General features: G+C 37.0%; 3 protein-coding genes across 5 annotated transcripts; 2 read left to right on the forward strand and 1 right to left on the reverse strand.

Moving 5' to 3' along the window:
• Window positions 1-1,506: 1,506 nt before the first annotated feature.
• LOC113299261 (rust resistance kinase Lr10-like) lies at window positions 1,507-7,059 on the forward strand. 3 transcript variants are annotated; one of them, XM_026548249.1, is made up of 4 exons: window positions 1,507-1,966; window positions 2,213-2,422; window positions 4,716-5,566; window positions 5,681-7,059. In XM_026548249.1, exons 3-4 carry the CDS (start codon window positions 5,488-5,490, stop codon window positions 6,916-6,918), a joined length of 1,317 nt encoding a protein of 438 aa, XP_026404034.1. In that variant the 5' UTR covers window positions 1,507-1,966; window positions 2,213-2,422; window positions 4,716-5,487; the 3' UTR covers window positions 6,919-7,059. The 3 variants fall into 3 exon arrangements, with proteins under 3 accessions (XP_026404034.1, XP_026404037.1, XP_026404036.1); XM_026548252.1 differs by having other exon boundaries at window positions 4,716-4,995; XM_026548251.1 differs by lacking the exons at window positions 1,507-1,966; window positions 2,213-2,422 and adding an exon at window positions 3,747-3,986.
• Window positions 7,060-8,894: 1,835 nt separating this feature from the next.
• Window positions 8,895-10,513, forward strand: LOC113293242. Its single transcript, XM_026541941.1, has 3 exons — window positions 8,895-9,068; window positions 9,176-9,673; window positions 9,791-10,513. Exons 1-3 carry the CDS (start codon window positions 8,972-8,974, stop codon window positions 10,318-10,320), a joined length of 1,125 nt encoding a protein of 374 aa, XP_026397726.1. The 5' UTR covers window positions 8,895-8,971; the 3' UTR covers window positions 10,321-10,513.
• Window positions 10,514-10,815: 302 nt separating this feature from the next.
• LOC113299262 lies at window positions 10,816-14,178 on the reverse strand. Its single transcript, XM_026548253.1, has 3 exons — window positions 13,543-14,178; window positions 13,325-13,422; window positions 10,816-11,266 (listed from the first exon to the last, which is right to left on the reverse strand). The coding sequence occupies exons 1-3, from the start codon at window positions 13,931-13,933 to the stop codon at window positions 11,213-11,215; spliced, it is 543 nt and encodes a 180-aa protein (XP_026404038.1). The 5' UTR covers window positions 13,934-14,178; the 3' UTR covers window positions 10,816-11,212.
• Between the last annotated feature and the right edge of the window lie 3,077 nt (window positions 14,179-17,255).

Below are 17,255 nucleotides of genomic sequence, written 5' to 3' on the forward strand. Positions count from 1 at the left end.
ATCTTGTCACTAGTTGTGAAACCCATTAGTGTCTTGTTAGCTGTTTTCCCGAATATCATTTCTTTGTAGGATCATAGTTTGGCATTCTATCAGTATCACCCTTCTGTTCTAAACTTAGCTGTTAATTTTATTGGGTGTAGTAAAATCAAGAGACCATCTGTCTTTTTTTTTTTTTGAACAAAAGAACATATATATTACTTTTTATTGACATGGGTATGTGTCATTTAGAAGATGTAAATGGGGCATGACACATGTACTTTCCATCTGCAATTAGCCTGTTTGTTTATTGACATGGGTATCAGAAAAGCTTTCTAATGTTATGCAAAATAAACTCTTGGTGGAGCATTATTTTTTGCACCATCCTGAAATGATTTGGTGGAGCATTATTTTTTGCACCATCCTGAAATGAGATGTCTCTCTTGTAAGTTGTAACTGTCTATATATTTCTCTATGTTAGTGTTTAGTGTTAAGTATGTGTCTGGTACCAATTTCGTTCTTGTTCACATCACATTTCATTAGCTTTATCCAAGTTCTATGTGTTGGTGTTAAATATGTGTCCGGTACTTCTTGTTCACATTTCGTTAGCTTTATCCAAGTTCTGTTTCCTCTGGGTTTATTATTTCATGAAATAATCTACTCAAAACAAGAAGAAGTAAGAAAATGATGGGTGCGTAGGAATGAAATACCTGCATCTCAAATTCATTGTATACTCCCATCTCTACCAATTAAATGTGTTGTTTTTGTTAAAGATGGAGGAGTGTCTGGGTCTGGGACCTGGGTGTCTCTATTCCTGCTTTTGTTCAGGTATGATATACCTATTTGGAAGATAAGATGATTTTGTAATATCTCCAATGCCAAGAGGTTCATGTGCTTCTTGGACCAGGCATTGATTCTTCATGTTTAAGCCGACACATTTTATCTCACTGGTAACCCTAGGGCTAGGGAATTTGGTGAAACATTGGGTGAATGATTGGATCGCTACTGCATTAACTGCAAAGTAACCTTCATCATTTCAATGCATTCCCCTGCACGCAAAAATCGAATTTGACAGCTTGTACTCGTCCATTGTATTTTTTTGTTCGGGAGATATAGAAGAATGAAGATTAATGCTCCAAATCTAACATGGGGTCTCTAAAATGACTAACTAAAGCGTTTTAATCCAAATTTCTAAATCCCTCGTTCTGTCATCGTTTGAAGACAAATTTTGTAAAAAGAACAATGGACATTGCTGTGCCATGGGTCTTTCCTAGACCAGGATTTAGTAAGCTAAATTGTGAGTGATGGAGCCTCAAACTTTCAAGCGTGCTTTGCGAAACATATCTATCTACAAGAATGATAACAACGTCACTGCCAAGGAGATTGGCATCAACAGAATCGAGACTCTTGCTGTTCAACTATGCAAGAATGAGACAGAGATACCATGGGTGATGAGAGGACTGATCTAGGATATTGAAGAACTAAAGCAAAGTTTTGATGATGTTGTAATAGCTCAGAGATATAGAGAGTCTAATTCTGTTGCAGACTACCTAGCAAAATCTAGTGCAGCAAAAGAGATGGAAGGAGTGTGGATAACACATCCACCTAATGACATCTCTCGTCTGTTGGGGGAAGATTATTTGGGTAGAGCTGCTGTGAGAAAGCTTAGGTTGAGTAGTTGGTTTTTCTTTTATCCGTGCAGTAAAAAAAAAAAAAAAGACAAATCCGAAAAATGAAGAAATTGTTTCAACGCAAACTTATCCTTCAATCAATAACCGTGTTCATTCTACTATGTTTTCATTTGTTTTGTAGCTTTCCGGTCTTGGGTGACACCCGAATATTATTTTGATATTAGATTCCCCCGAGCTCTCAGATGCTCTCTATCCACAAGTTTCCCTACCTTTGGTGATTTGATTTGGAAGTAGTTGTAAACGCAACTCAAACTTTTTGCCATTTTCTCCGAAATTGGAAACCGCTCGTTATCAATCAGGTATGAAACACTAATTTCTTGAATTATCTTTTGTTTTCTGCAATAAAATTAGTTTTACAGTTTCATCAGTTCGTATTTTTATCATTCTCCTTGCTATTATCATTTTTAATGTGCCGCTGTACTCACAACATGGGGGTTGTAGTTCGATTCTACCGACGAAGTCAATGTGGTCGGTTTGACAATGAATTTGGTTCCATATTGTTTGTTGATACACCTTAAGTCAATTGAATTTTGATGCTTTGGTAGGTACCCGAAGGAGCTGGACCTTCTTAAGATCTTCCTGAAGAAAGGCACAAGTCCTTCAAGTAGTGATTCTCGGACGGCGATCATCTTCTTCAGAAATCAGGAGAGGAAGAAGACTTATAGCCAACAAAAATATGGAGCAGTTACCAATGTTCCATGGGCTTCCACAGATTCTGTGGTTAAGTTTTAAGACTTGAGCTTCTCTGTTTAAAGGTTGGTAACTCATGCCTTTTATAATCTTAATTTAAATTTTAAAGCATTAGTTAGTACTGATGAATTCGATTTACATGCACATTTTGGTTAACTGCGCGCATATGTTCCTGTCAGTAAGCTGTAGTTCATCTAATAGAAATGAGGAAGGATCAAATCAGTTGATTAAACCAAAGCCAAATGCTGGCATATTCAGTTACCACTATTTGTAGGGAAAGCGTATTAGAATTAAGTGAGCATGCTGAGTGAATTCAAAAATAAATTTACCTCCAGAGTCAGATTTTCGAGTGAATAAATGAGTCATATTGAAATGCTTAAAACCTAACCTTTTGTCATGTGTTGACTCCTGTGTACCCCTTGAGAGTCTGAATGTGTTGATAGTCGACGAGTGGGTAAGATTTATGTATGTAACCTACCCACAAGTACACATCATGTCATTAGCTATTTAGATGTATAAAGAAATTTTGGGTTGTTGATTGATAGACCAATCAAGTTTGTGTAACATGGACACACTTGAACAGAAAAAATAAATGAAAGAGAAAAGGAAGTAAGGAACAGGGATGTGTGTGTGTGTGTGTGTCATTAGTTAGTTAAGCTGTATTTCAAACCTGGACTGTCTATTTCGTAAATTCAAGATTACCCTTGAACCTAACTACGGCCTACGGGATTGATATATGCTACTGTTGAAGTAATGTACAAAAGTTACCGTGGAAACCATATAATGAGTACACAGAAAAGTTAGCTTTTTGTTGTTCTAGTACGGATAAGAGGTAAAATGAGAAACAAAAAGGAAAACAATGTGTTTATATGGAAGGATTGATTTTGAGATATTCTGCTGAGCCATTTTGCTAAACATGGAATCGTCGAAATGAAGGTTGGACAAATACTTGTGCAGTACCAGTTCCCGTATACCTTGGTGGTCTGTGCAGACTGCAGACATCCATCCAAAAGCTTTGAGATCAAGTCTTGGTGCCTGAATCTTCACAAATACTTGTGCAATCGATTGTGAAAGAAATGATGGATACGAATGTTATATGAAATTTGGGGTTGCACCTATGTAGGTAGAGTCTCTGATCGAGCAGCTGCTTCCACAGCTAAGTGCTATAGCCTATAGCTATGCTTTGGTCGGTTTAGCTTACCGAATAGGCTTCACATAGAACGGCATAAGCTAAAAGCCAAAAAAGGTGTACAGAAGCACTTGGAATGTTGTTAAAGGCTAGTTTATGGACATTGTTTAAATCAGTGTAACACGGCAACCAAAAAAAAGTAGAAAATGAGGATAACGGATGTTAGGGTCAGGTTTAGGTTCTGAATTCATCTTAGTAAAAATAAAATGGCTACATTTATGCTTATACTGGCTTGAAGAAAAAGGAGGCATCTTTCTTGTTTTTAATTAGTATTTCATTTCTTCTTTCAATTTTCAAGCTTTATAGAAGTAAGTTGCAGCGGTATTTTAACTAGCTTCATTTCGCTCTGAATGGATAAGGTTGAAACTCAAGTCACTGGTGAATCATCATTTTGTCCGACTTAACAAAGAACCCATGTAAGGGCTTTTTGAAAGATGCTGGTGTGTAAGTGAAAGAGATCGATGAGCTGTTTGACAGATGCATGTGCCCATAAATGAGTATTTTGTATGGTTAAGAGTTCTCCTGTTGTAGTTGTGATATGTATGTTGCTGAGTTCTATGCATCTAATGAATGCAGGAGTTCTTATCTAAACCATCTATTAGCATGCACTTTCAGAAGTCTGATATCTTTTCATTTCAGATCCAACTACAATATGATAGTATGAGATAAAAAGGGCTAGTTGACAGAATAAATTAGCTTGTCATAATTCTCTTGTCTGTGAACTTGATTCGGATTTGATTGAATGTTATATGGCATCTTCACTATGAAAATCCTGCATTTGTAATTTTGAAAAAATATGCATGCTATAGTTTTTATAAGTGAACTTCTCATGTCCTGTAAAATTATCTCTGGCCAAAGCTAGGTACAATCAGATTCTCAGAATACATACAGCGTAAGAAGGAAGCAAGCAACATTGACATACATGCTGCCAAAACCCCGTCCCCATATCTGCTGGCAGTTCTTTTTTACTTTTGTCCGCGTCTTGCAGCAATTAAGTGTTTACACCTGCTTATATACACACCATCAAGAGTCCTGCAATTTTAAGCGCCCAGTTTTTGGTTGTACACCTACAGAGTGCACTATTCTAATGTTTGTTTGTTCTTCATATTTTTTTTCATTTATAGATTTTTGGAATCTTTAATTCTTACATTTGAAAGCATGGATTTCAGGTTGATAGAGCTGCACCAACTAAACAAGCTTGAATGTGGTTCAAGTCTTGATGTTCAGTGCAGCAACAATATATAAAATCTAGACATGGCTACAAATATAAAAATCAGATTTACAGCTCAAGAATTCACGTGTCCACCAAAATTTACTCTAGCGAATTGGGTTTCGGCGACTTTGAAGAACTATGTTAGTTTCCAAGTGAGATTAAATTGTCGGTGAAGGGGATCAAAGAACATAAGAGGAGAGACATGAAGAAGCATCGAAGGAAAAACCTTCCTCAAGGTAAGATCATTTTCGGTACTTCTGGACCACAACATTGAATTTGCAAGTGAACTTCAACCTGCTGAGGACTTTAAAGTCAAAGATTTTGATTAATTCTAAGGAGTAAATCAACATTAAAAGAGACAATGAAAAGCTTGGATCGTTCATAGTGGACCAACCCTATATGTGTCCCAAACAAGGCGGGGATCATCTAGCTTCACACCTACAAACTGTACTATCAATTGAACCAGAACAAAGCCACCATCAACTTCGTTATGGAATTTCTGTGACATGATAAATGCATTGCTTCAGGATCATCGAAATCGATAAATGAAGGACAGTCTCGTTAAAAAGATAGGAACAAATTGTGTAAATGCGTTTGACGTGGTAGATTTCTATCCATATAGGAACCATTACAACTAATTGTTAAATACTTTCAGCTCTCTAGCTCAAACTTGAACTAGCTTCTATTATTTGCTGTATTTTTTCTTCGCCTCATCTGTTCAAGATAGAATGTCGCTGCTTCCGCCGAAACCTGTATTGCCACGACCTCCGCCAATCCCGCACGTCCCATTGTCGACTCCTTTGTCGCGTAATACTTACCACTACCACCTTTATTGTTGCTCTGTCAGAGATAATTTCCATTTCTCCTCAGTTGCTCATGATTATTAATAACTGCAGTTCAAAATCTTCTTTCTTTTTGCAGGTTCAGCTCTAATTGCGGGTGCAGTACTCCTGGGTATTGTTGTTATCTTGGTTGTTTATCGTGCTATAAAGAAGGAAAGCGCTGCGGAGAAGGATTTAAAGGCTTCAAAGGGTAGTGAAGTCACTGTAACTGAGCCACCATACCAACTCTGGCAGGTTGGTTCAGAAACAATGGAGAAATTTATACTTAATATGGCTAGTGAAAAACCCATTAGATTTACTACTCAAGAACTTCATAGTGTTACTAATAATTATGCAACAAGGTTGGGTTCAGGAGGTTTTGGGGTAGTCTACCGAGGACAGTTACCTAATGGAATCAAAATTGCAGTGAAGGTTCTGAATAAAAGTGAAGACAAGAACGTTGAAGAGCAGTTCATGGCAGAAGTAGGAACTATTGGTAGAACTTACCATATTAATCTAGTTAGATTGTATGGGTTCTGCTCTGATCACCAAACAAGTGCACTCATCTATGAGTACATGGAAAATGGCTCACTCGACAGATTCTTATTTAATAAAGAAGCACTGAAATTCAAATGGGAAAAACTCCTAGACATTGCAAGAGGCACAGCAAAAGGACTTGCTTACCTGCATGAAGATTGTCATCAAAGGATAATTCATTATGATATAAAGCCTGGTAATGTTCTTCTTGACCAATATTTTTTACCCAAAGTTGCAGATTTTGGACTTGCCAAGCTTTGCAATAGAGAAAGTACTCATGTATCCTTCACTGGGTACAGAGGAACACCGGGTTATTCAGCTCCGGAGTTTCTTTTACATAATTATCCAATTACACATAAATGTGATGTTTATAGCTTTGGGATGTTGTTGTTTGAGATGGTGACGAGGCAGAGAAACTTCCAAAGGCGTCCAGTTTCAGAAATAATAGACTGGTTTCCGAAGAAAGCTTGGGAAGAGTACGAGAAGGGTCGACTGACAGACTTAATATTCCAGATTGGAATTGAAGAACAAGATAAAGTGAAGGCAGAACGAATGTTCATGACTGCATTCTGGTGCGTTCAAGATTCTCCTGATTCAAGACCTTTGATGAGTACTGTAGTGAAGATGTTGGAAGGTGGAGTTGAAATTCTCCCCCCATCAAATCCATTTCGATACCTATTTGCATCAAGTCCTACAGATGTGGTCATTGATTCATACACCACAAGAAGTGATTCATCTTGGTACAAGGATTCAGCACCAATTATGAAGAAACAGGACATACAGATGACAAGTTCAAGATGAAGCCATGATCTCTTTTTATTGTTATGTAAATGAGACTTTGAGTTTTTAACTATTAGTTACTAGACAGTAAGTGATCCATTCCTATACGTTTGTTTTCTTGTAATACACTCTCATAATAAAGAAAGCACAAGTCCATAAGCACCCAAATTTGTGTTGCTATAGAGTAGAATACACAAAATTAGGGGATGAAGAGGTGAGGACTAATAGTAACGCCAACAGCATGGGATGTCTTAATGGGAGTGGAGGTATCTTCTTCCTCGCATGCAAGATAATTCTGGTGTAAGATGTCTCTGCTAGCTATATGATGGGCTATTTTTTCTTTCAGATTTCATGTCACAAATTATTTCGTGTTTCTTTTGACTTGCTGCGGGACAAGCTGTAGAAGGTATTGCGAGACGACCAGGGGCAGAGGGTAAAATACGAAGTACTTTATTGCTGAGTCTGGCTTGTATGGAAGCTTTACATCAAACCCAATTTAATTAGCAGCTGAGAGAACTGCAGGCTTGTAGATAAACACTGCGACGATGCTATCGTTACAGTTATAGCCGTATCCATCATTCCAGGGACCAAAAGCTTTACAAAAATAAAACTTAAGCTGCAGTACCAACAAGCACTTGCAGCAAAAATGAATCTTAAACATTGCCATCTACAAACCCACCAGAGTCGAGGAGATAACTTAGCTACAACATGGCTTTTGTTACCTGGACAAGACTTTTGTTAACTTGTATACCGGCGCAAAAGTTAAGTTTTGATTAAAATAAATTATTACATTGAAACTTGTTTTTGATCTTATTGCATTGCAAACTAATTTTTCACCCAGATAGATTAGTTCAGTAGCAGGACTAGTGAGTAGTGACAGCAAAGTTCAGTGAAAAGCTCAAATACAGTAGCAGATGGTTCGTCGGTGGGTTCAAGTCACAGTGATAGTAACTTTTCCATATATTTTACTAGAGATACATATCTGTGCTGTAGTAGACAACGTATCTTCTCCATCTATCAAGATGGTTACCCTTAATTATATAGCTTTCCATAATTCATAATATGGACAACTGTGCTGCATGCCGTTGTTCTTGCATATTCAGAGTGTCGCTGAATTCATTCATTACTAATTTTAGCTAGTAGTATAAGGAGACATGAGCCGAATATGTCGTAAAGCGTTCTTTATCCCAAAGCGATGAGAATCAAAATAGAGTATTAAGAAAAAGATCAAATTATGATGGTGGAAGTCAACAATAGGAATGGAAAGGGGACCCACTCAAGAATGTGGAATGTACATGCCAGGATCTTGAATTCCGGAGATAATCGCGCTGGTTTGAGTGTGCATTTGAACCGCATCAAAAAATGACTTGCTTTTGAAGGAGGAAAAAGAAGTGTTTTGAGTAGTCCCCATTTGGGCAGCATTATCAGATAGCTAGGCCTGGCAAGGATTAAATGACAGATAAAATAAAGTTAAAGTTTCCTCTCTTGACCTTATAATTTTGAGCATTGGTGAGTCAGTGAACGACTCAAGAGAGCTTCTTACTGGCCCTAAGATTGGAGGATGATGTGAAGACATGATCTTACAGCCGGCATTAAAAAAAGAAAGTAACCTGCAATTGCGAGGAGTGGTTTAAAGACGCTAACTTATTTTATTCGGATACTTTGTAAGATGAAATAACTCGACAGTGCTTCTTTATATGCACGCAGTAACCACTAACCTGCAATGGAGCAATAGTAATTAACATTACTCTTATTACTTGCACTGATCAAGAATCGTATGAGGAGGATAAATTGAATAATGAATCTTATCTGTAGTTATAAGTAATATCCGTTGGCAGTTGATACTAGCTAACTGATGACTAATACTCTTATCACCGCTAATGTGTGCTTCCATTCTGCTTCCTAAATATCTCTCTATCTTATAATTTGCTTCCCGTCTGTCTGCCTGTCTCTCTCCCTCTCTCTTCAACTGCAGTATATAAATGCACGCATTTGCACACAAACATACACTATCAAACTGATCTGCCTAGCTTATTTTGATTGTTGTCTTCTACTTGCAATTCATTAGAGAGATATGGGGATTGCCTTGATCTCCCTTGTGCTTCTCGTCTCTTCTTTTGCAGTTTTCTTCACTACTACTCCTGTTTCTGCAAATGATAAACCTTTGGATGGTAATCAAGCAGTCACTGTTATTGAGCTCATCATTTCATTTATCTTTATGTTCTTTATGCTATACTATAATGAGTCATTGATATATTTTCCATGTACCCTTTTACAGAGCTTTTCAGAAATGGTGATTTCGAAGAAGGGCCAGAGCCATCAAAACTTAATGGAACCGTCATTAAGGGGACGTACTCGCTTCCCAAATGGAGGATCAATGGTTTAGTCGAGTATGTCCACGGTGGTCCACAACCTGGTGGAATGTATTTTCCTGTTTCACGCGGTGTTCACGCTGTTAGGCTCGGTAATGATGCCTCAATCACCCAAGCAATAGTAGTCAAACCAGGTTCTTTGTATGCCCTGACATTCGGAGCTACAAGAACTTGTGCCCAAGATGAAGTTATGACTGTCTCCGTGCCTCCGTTCTCGGGAGATCTTCCTCTCCAAACAATGTACAACAGCGACGGAGGTGATACTTATGCTTGGGCATTCAAGCCTACGACTAAGATCGTTAAGGTGACATTTACTAACAAAGGTACTCAAGAAGATCCTTCATGTGGTCCTCTACTGGATGCAATTGGAATTAAGGAGCTTATCATTCCCTCTGCCGCCAAAGGTAATCTATTTCATTTTACTCTATTCAGTGACCATCTGCCTGATTCTCTATTGAGGTTCTTGTTATGGCTTTACATTATGTTTTAACTAATGAATATATGTACATGGTTTCAAACAGATAATTTGGTTGTTAATGGCGACTTTGAAGAGGGTCCTCATCTATTTAGAAACTCCGCAAACGGCATTCTCCTGCCTCCCAAACAAGTAGACAGAGAGTCGCCACTTGTTGGATGGATAATTGAATCTCTTAAAGCCGTCAAGTACATCGACTCAAAACACTTCACTGTTCCCTCTGGGAAAGCTGCAATTGAGTTGGTTGCAGGTAGAGAAAGTGCTATTGCTCAAGTCATAGACACAGTTCCTAATAAATTTTACACGCTCACTTTCCTAGTCGGAGATGCGGAAAATAACTGCCATGGGTCTATGATGGTCGAAGCTTTCGTCGGAAAAGAGACGGTTAAAGTCCGTTTTAACTCTACTGGCAAAGGTGGCTCGGTGACTGGTGGCGTCGTATTCAGGGCAAGTGAATCCTCTACAAGAATTACCTTCTACAGTTCCTTTTACCACTCAAAGCAGGTGGGCAGTGACTTGGGAACTCTTTGTGGTCCTGTTATAGATCGTGTTGTTGTTTCTCCTCGGGATGACTAGATGTTGTTATCAACATCATTTCGATTGCGTAATCGGACCAGGTTTTGTAGTTTATGTAGTAGGTTTTTTCCTACAAAACCTGAACTTTTTTCTCTTATAGTTTGCTTGAATATTTGATACTTCTTATCTTTTAAATGTATTTTGTTCTATTTTATGTATTAAAGTTTGATTGTAATAAAAAAAAGAAGTTCAACGAAGCCAGAAAATTTGTTCAAGATGAGTAATGCGGTGAAAATGTTGGAAGGTGGAGTTGAAATTCTCCCCCGTCCAATCCATTTCTATACTTATAATATATATCCTACAGGTAATACACTGACTCATATTGGTGCAAGAATTCAAAACCAGATATGAAGATATGAGATGCAACAAGAATCAAAGTCGAGATAAAGCCATGATTTCTTATTCTTCCTTAAATGAGATACTATTCTGATTGATTTATCTTCAACTATGTCTAGTAGACAATGGAATATAGAAACATGATTTGCACATTCTGCATCAAGAAAAGAGAGCCTCAAGCATTTCATGTATGTTTCATTTCTTTCCTAGTAGTAATATACCAGTTCTCTCTCACAATAAATTAGTAAAGCAGCCAAATTTGTCCTGCTATAAACTACATACATACACTCAAGAACAGGAAAAAAAATGCTTAAGCACAAAACAGCCCTTGTGAATGATGCTTACAGCCTATTAAATACAACAAACAAAATTAGATGCTGCAGCACAAGAGGTGGCAGATAATAATAATAACAACAACATGGAAGGTTTGAATAAAGATCTTTTCTTCATTCCATGCATGAGATTTTCTATCAATGCTGCTTTTAGACATCGCTACTACATATATAGTGAAGTTTTAGAATTCCTTGCAAGATCCAGCATACCTGCCTTGAGCATATTAAACATTTTGTTCTTTGGACATAAGTTCTTTAGTTTTTTGGTCTCCTTTACCCTGAAATCCCAGAAATTCAAACAAGTGAGAAGGCTTCCGCAACAATCATCAAGCTCCAATTACCAAACAATGTAGACAGAGATAAAACGATTTAAAAGGACAATTATATATGTACCAAAATGGCAGCTAAGAACCATAATATAGATCCTGCAAATTTAACAAAGCAAACAGTATTTCTACTTCAAACGTATGTAAACATTACTATAATACCTGCCTGTCAACCTACTGCACATTTCAAGGGAACACAAAAGCATCACAACAAAATCCTGTGTTACAACAATACGCCTAAAAAAAAAATCAGCCGCATCGATACGTGTTTACACGGATACGCGTACTAATACTCCAATACTTCAAGATACAACTCAGTTAGAAAACTTTGACTAAATATTAGATATTTTACTAGATTCTATGAGAAGTTTTAACTATAGTGACAAAATATTAGTTCCAAATCTGTCCACTGATCTTGCTCTAGACTTTCTTCCTTCTTATCCAGGCTTTTTCTCTCTCCAGTGAACTTAATCATACATATTATATTTTGATCATGCAAACACATGTATGTATTTTGTTAAGTTTCTGTCTTATATATAATATATTTATGTTAAACTACTGATCAATATTGAGTATGCCGTATCGCCGTATTTTAATTTTTCAAGTTGGTGTATCATTGGTATCTTGTATCCGATACCGTATCCGTATCGTTGCAACACAGATAAAATCTAAAGTTACAGTACAAGATAAACAAGCACTCAAAGAAGACAAAAAAACAAAAGGAACTTAAGCATTGCTATCCGGATAATCAAAGCCCAGGAGCTAGGTTGGTGATGCATACACATGCATTAAATATTAAGCAGAGTGTTGTGTCAAGGTGCTGCTGCTCGTCCTGGTGGCGGTAGGCATGTGGCTAAGGCGATGGTAGTGGAAGTGGTAACAAGGCAAAATAGATGACAACATGACATGGTGGTGGTGATGGTGCTTATATTATAGGGTTGATGTCGAGGCAGTAGTATAAATGAGTGAGGAAGTTGCAATATTGGTCTGCTGAGGCTGAACAGAACATGTTATTATACCTATTCAATTTTAGCTTATTGTGTATCGTTAAATGCAACCACTACTAAACAAGCTTAAAACACGTCCACACATCTAGGGGAATCTTCAATAAAAACAGAAAATATAGGGAAATCTGCTCGTAAATTCTTTTTCCACTCTAACATGTTCAGTGGCAGGACTGCTGGAAAATTGAAGATTACGTAGCAACTTGAAACTATCATGCAACCAAGATGAATTGCAAGATCACAATTTCTCTCAAACAAAAACGAGTGTAAAGTTTGTGCAGTGCAAATTTGTGAAATTTGTGACAAGTTGATCCCAAGGACCAACTATTTAAGTCTTAATTACCTATGTGTGCAAGCAGACAACAAAACCGCAGACTGAGAACCATAATATGTGTCAACATTGTACACTGGCTAATAGTACCAACTCTTGCACAAGTGTATTTTGTTTATTTGGTCTTTAGATTGTTGATGCCGAATTTCATTATCTTATCCTCTAGCAACTAATTTCTATCGAATGTTTAATAGAGAATGGATTTTCTTTCCTCTGCAATGATATTACTTCTAACTGTCCATATCTAATGCATTCACACATAATCTAAACAGGTGGAAGGAATAAAAGATAGCACCCTACTGTAAGCTTTCAGTTCCAAAAGCGGTAACATTCAAGCATCAGGACTCAGGAGAGATGTTGAACACTACATAAATATATTTCCATATTTTTTTGCTCGGTTAATCAATAATTTCATTAATGGAAAAATCCATCTCCATAACATAACACAACCAACAGCAACTTAAAAAACTTCACTTCAATCCACAACACCGAATTATGTTTATCAGAACCTAAAAAAGGTAAAAATACTTTGAATTCACATCACTCAATGACTTAGCTATAAAGATAACTCTCAACACCTTGAGATCAAACAAATTACAACTACTTCCACACAAAACCTAAAAACACAAACAATCAGATCAAAATAACCCCAAAATATGAAATCAAATCTCTTACCATTCCTTGGCTTTCATAGTAATCATCCAGAGCCCATTGATACTTAGAATGATTCAACCCAAACCAATGAGCTAAATACTCATCCAAACTTGAATGTGCTGCAACAAGGAAAATAAAAACAAACTAAATGAAACATAAAAATACAGCAAAAGAACAAATTTTTTTATAGATATCCCAAATTGGAAAGGAAAAAATATGAAAATTTCACACAAGATTACCATCTTGTACTTTAGCAACAGCATTCCAAAAGAACCCAAACATAGAACCATCACCACCAGATGAAGATTTAACACTGTCAAACTGTTTGGGAGGAGGCAAAACTGGTGGAGGTACAATTTTAGCAGTATGGGTAGGAACCTTAAGGGTTTCAGATTTAGTTTCAAATGTTTGTTTTGGAGTCATTGGTGATTGCACTTTAGTAGGAGAATCATCATCATGAGATTTGAAGGGTTTTGAAGTATCAGATGAAAGTCTAGTTAGAGATATGGGTTTGGTTGATTTAGTTTCAGATGATGGCTGTTTTGGTGTTGCTGGTGGTGTTATAAATACAGTGTATCTACCAGCTTTACCAATCAATGGTGGAGGTGTTGATTCTTTGTTCATCACCATTTTTTTCTTTTGAACAAAAATAGAAAGAGATCTTTGATGGAAAATGTTTCAAGAAGGCTTTCAGTTGGATAATTCTTCCATTAAAGTAGTTGAAGATGAAGATGAGTAAAAAGAGAGAACTTTTCTTTTCTTGTTTAGAGGAGAGAGATGGAGAGAGAAAAGAGTTTAAAGCTAGTTTCTTCACTTACACAGTCTCAGTCTCACACTGTTTGGTGTGAAAAAGCATCCCATTCTTTTCAGATCTTTGTCTTCTCTTTTTTCTTTCTTTTTTTAATTTTAAAAAGAAAATATAAATGGGTTTAAATTCTAAACCTAATTTAAGGGATTCTCTGTAGTAAAGCCCCTCTTTGGATGGAGGAGAGTTAGGGTTGGCCCTGGTAAAACTGGCGGGTCATCAGTAAAATGGACACTCAAAGGATATAAAAAATTGCATTAGTTGGTGCTTCTGCTAGTACAACGGCTATTTGGGTTGTTCACCAGCTGGTTTTTTCAATTTTTTAAACCAGGAAAGGCTAGGAAACTGAGCTCAAGGTTATCGGCGCCTGGTCTGTTTCGATATTTAAGTAATAATCTAAGATTTTCTTATAGAAAAATGAAAAATCAAATTAAAATAATAGTGTATGAATTTACACTACATATATAAAGATTTATTACAACGTGTAATAGCACAATATAAAAATTTACATCGTACATATATATGAATTTACAATGTATTGGTATCTCTGCCGTAATTACGAATCTTTCGAATAAGAAAGAAATGAAAGTCTTTTGTAAACTTGAGTTCTCTTTCTTCACAGAACCAAAAAGACAATTCTTAATCCAACAATAGAGTATATCTATTTTTTTCTAAACTTTGTTCCGCAATTGTTATTTCAGCAAATTTTTGGAGGTATTTTTTCGACAGGAAACCTGAAGTTTACTTTATTCGGGGTTTTTCGGATAGATTTTTTTTTCCAGGTGTAGTTATTAGTATCATCTATGTTTTCGCTGATAGAAATAGTCTTTTCAATGTGGTTACAATATGGTATGCACTAATATAGGAACCGCAGAAAAATAGACAACCAATTTTATGAGCGAGGAAAAAGACAACGATAAAATTACATAAAATGTGAACACAAAGTGGAAAAATTAAATTTGTGGAATACTTGTGATTACAGTTCCAGATATTGCACTACAACTCAAGCGTTATTTAGTACAAAATCATTATTCATTTGTATTTGTAGTTATTCTCTGTATATGGGATATTGATCATTTTGTTCGATATTTCCTACTTACACCCTAAATTTTCATATTTTTCACCCCTCGTAACATGGATTCACGAAAATATTATCATGGTTAGGGTCTAAAAGCTTTGTTATCACTAACATCATCATAAATTACTTAACTTGTTTTTCATTTTTCACTGGGACGTTAAATGTGGACAAGTTTCTACGCGTATATTCGGGAGCCAGAGACCGCTCAATTCGAGCAAACTTCACTTACCAAACTTCACTTTAAATCGAGCTCAATCCCCTCCTGATACGAGAAATGAGTTAGGTTCAACCCGCTGCCTCCATCTCTCCCTTACCAATCTTATCCAAGCCCTTATCAAAGACATTACTGCTTCGGTCAAGGGGTTTTTCTTTCAAGTTGTTTTTGTTATGAGGATCTTAATGGAAATACTCTTACAATTTCAAATTGTCAATATTAAAATACTAGCATTGTCCGGATAACCATTGTCAAGCGCCACCTTACTCCTTTTTACCGGTATGTGTTGGAGCTTGGGAGGTGTGCTCCTCGGGATATTCCCCAGTGGAGACAAATTTTGTATCGACCATCTCTAGGAAATTTAATCAGTCTTTCGTAATTTTTGGTCTAGGGATTTTGTAAGTTTTTAGATTTATCGTCTTCGAAACTCCGAATTGTTAAACCCCCGAAACCAGTTTGTGCTAAAATTTGTAGCTAATTTTCTATGGGCACGTAACCAAAGATGCAGCGTCACAGCTGAGGAATCAAAACCTCGTTCATGTCATTTTGCAATGTTGTTTCGGTTGAGATCAACCAAACTATTTTCAAGACAAACACGATACATACATGACAAAACTAAGTTTTAAGTCCCAACCAATGACCACAGAGTCAAAACTTATGATGCGGATAGGAAATACCTAGAATTACCTGTTTTGGGGTAACTTTTCTGTGAAGAAGGAAGAGATAATGTTGTGAAAGAATTTCAGCTGTGGACAGAAAAGTAGATACAGAATTTATCATCTCCAACCTAAAAGTCTTAAAACATGTGATATATGGGTTCATAACTTCACAACTAGAGCTGGAAAACCAAGCCAAAATCCGCGGGTTGGCCCGTCCCGTCCCGTGAAACCCACACCCGTCCCGGATGGTAACTAAACAAGACGGGCGCGGGTTGTATAATTAGTGGCTTGTGAAGAAACGGGTTAACCCGGCCCGTACTGTGAAACCCGCGGCTGGCCCGTAAACCAGTAATTTCATTCCCATACTGTGAAAGAGCAACAGATCCAGGCTCCAGCCTCTTCTTCGACAGCAGCAATCAATCACTACCTCCCCCATCCATTGTTCTTCTTCCCACTGAGTTCCTCATATCAACACCACTAATTTGATTCTCTGAAATCTCGTTCTTGAACTGAGCTGCAGTATCAACAGCACCACCAATCGAATCTCCTTCTGCAACCGATTAAACCCATTTCATGTTCACAGCATCGACAACTCCTTCAATTCCTTGACAATGACTATGAACCCATCTTGATTCTTCCCTGAACTCTTGATTCAAACCCACAATTCCTATGGATTATTCTTCTCTGAATTTCATATCTCAGAAACAATCGTAACAGATAAAATTACCTCAGACCCATCTTTCAATTTCACATACACATGAACCCATCACTGAACATCAACATAACTCTAACTACAAATACATGCAGCTCCACTCCATCCCAAACTCAAGCCTTAGTTCCATTAGTACCAACAAAACTCGATAATTGAAACAACTCGATTCGAAAACTAAAATTAAATCAACTTAGAGGCTTACCCAAGCATTAGCGTCCTCTGAATTGCTATTTCCCTAATTCATCTCCATTGAACCCTAGAATTATCATCTCAAATCTTGAAATCGATCACCACCATAAATTTCTTCACTTGAAACTTGACTTCATCAGCAATTCTAACCTAATTCATTCAACCTACTCAATACGCATCCATAATAAGAAACTGCACCATCTAAAACAACCCTTCCTCCCGATCTGTGATTAACTCAAAAATAGCAGAAACCCTAGTCTTCAAATTCGTAATCCTACTAACACCAAAACATCAA

Source organism: Papaver somniferum, chromosome 7 (assembly GCF_003573695.1).
Source record: "Papaver somniferum cultivar HN1 chromosome 7, ASM357369v1, whole genome shotgun sequence".
Taxonomy (NCBI): domain Eukaryota; kingdom Viridiplantae; phylum Streptophyta; class Magnoliopsida; order Ranunculales; family Papaveraceae; genus Papaver; species Papaver somniferum.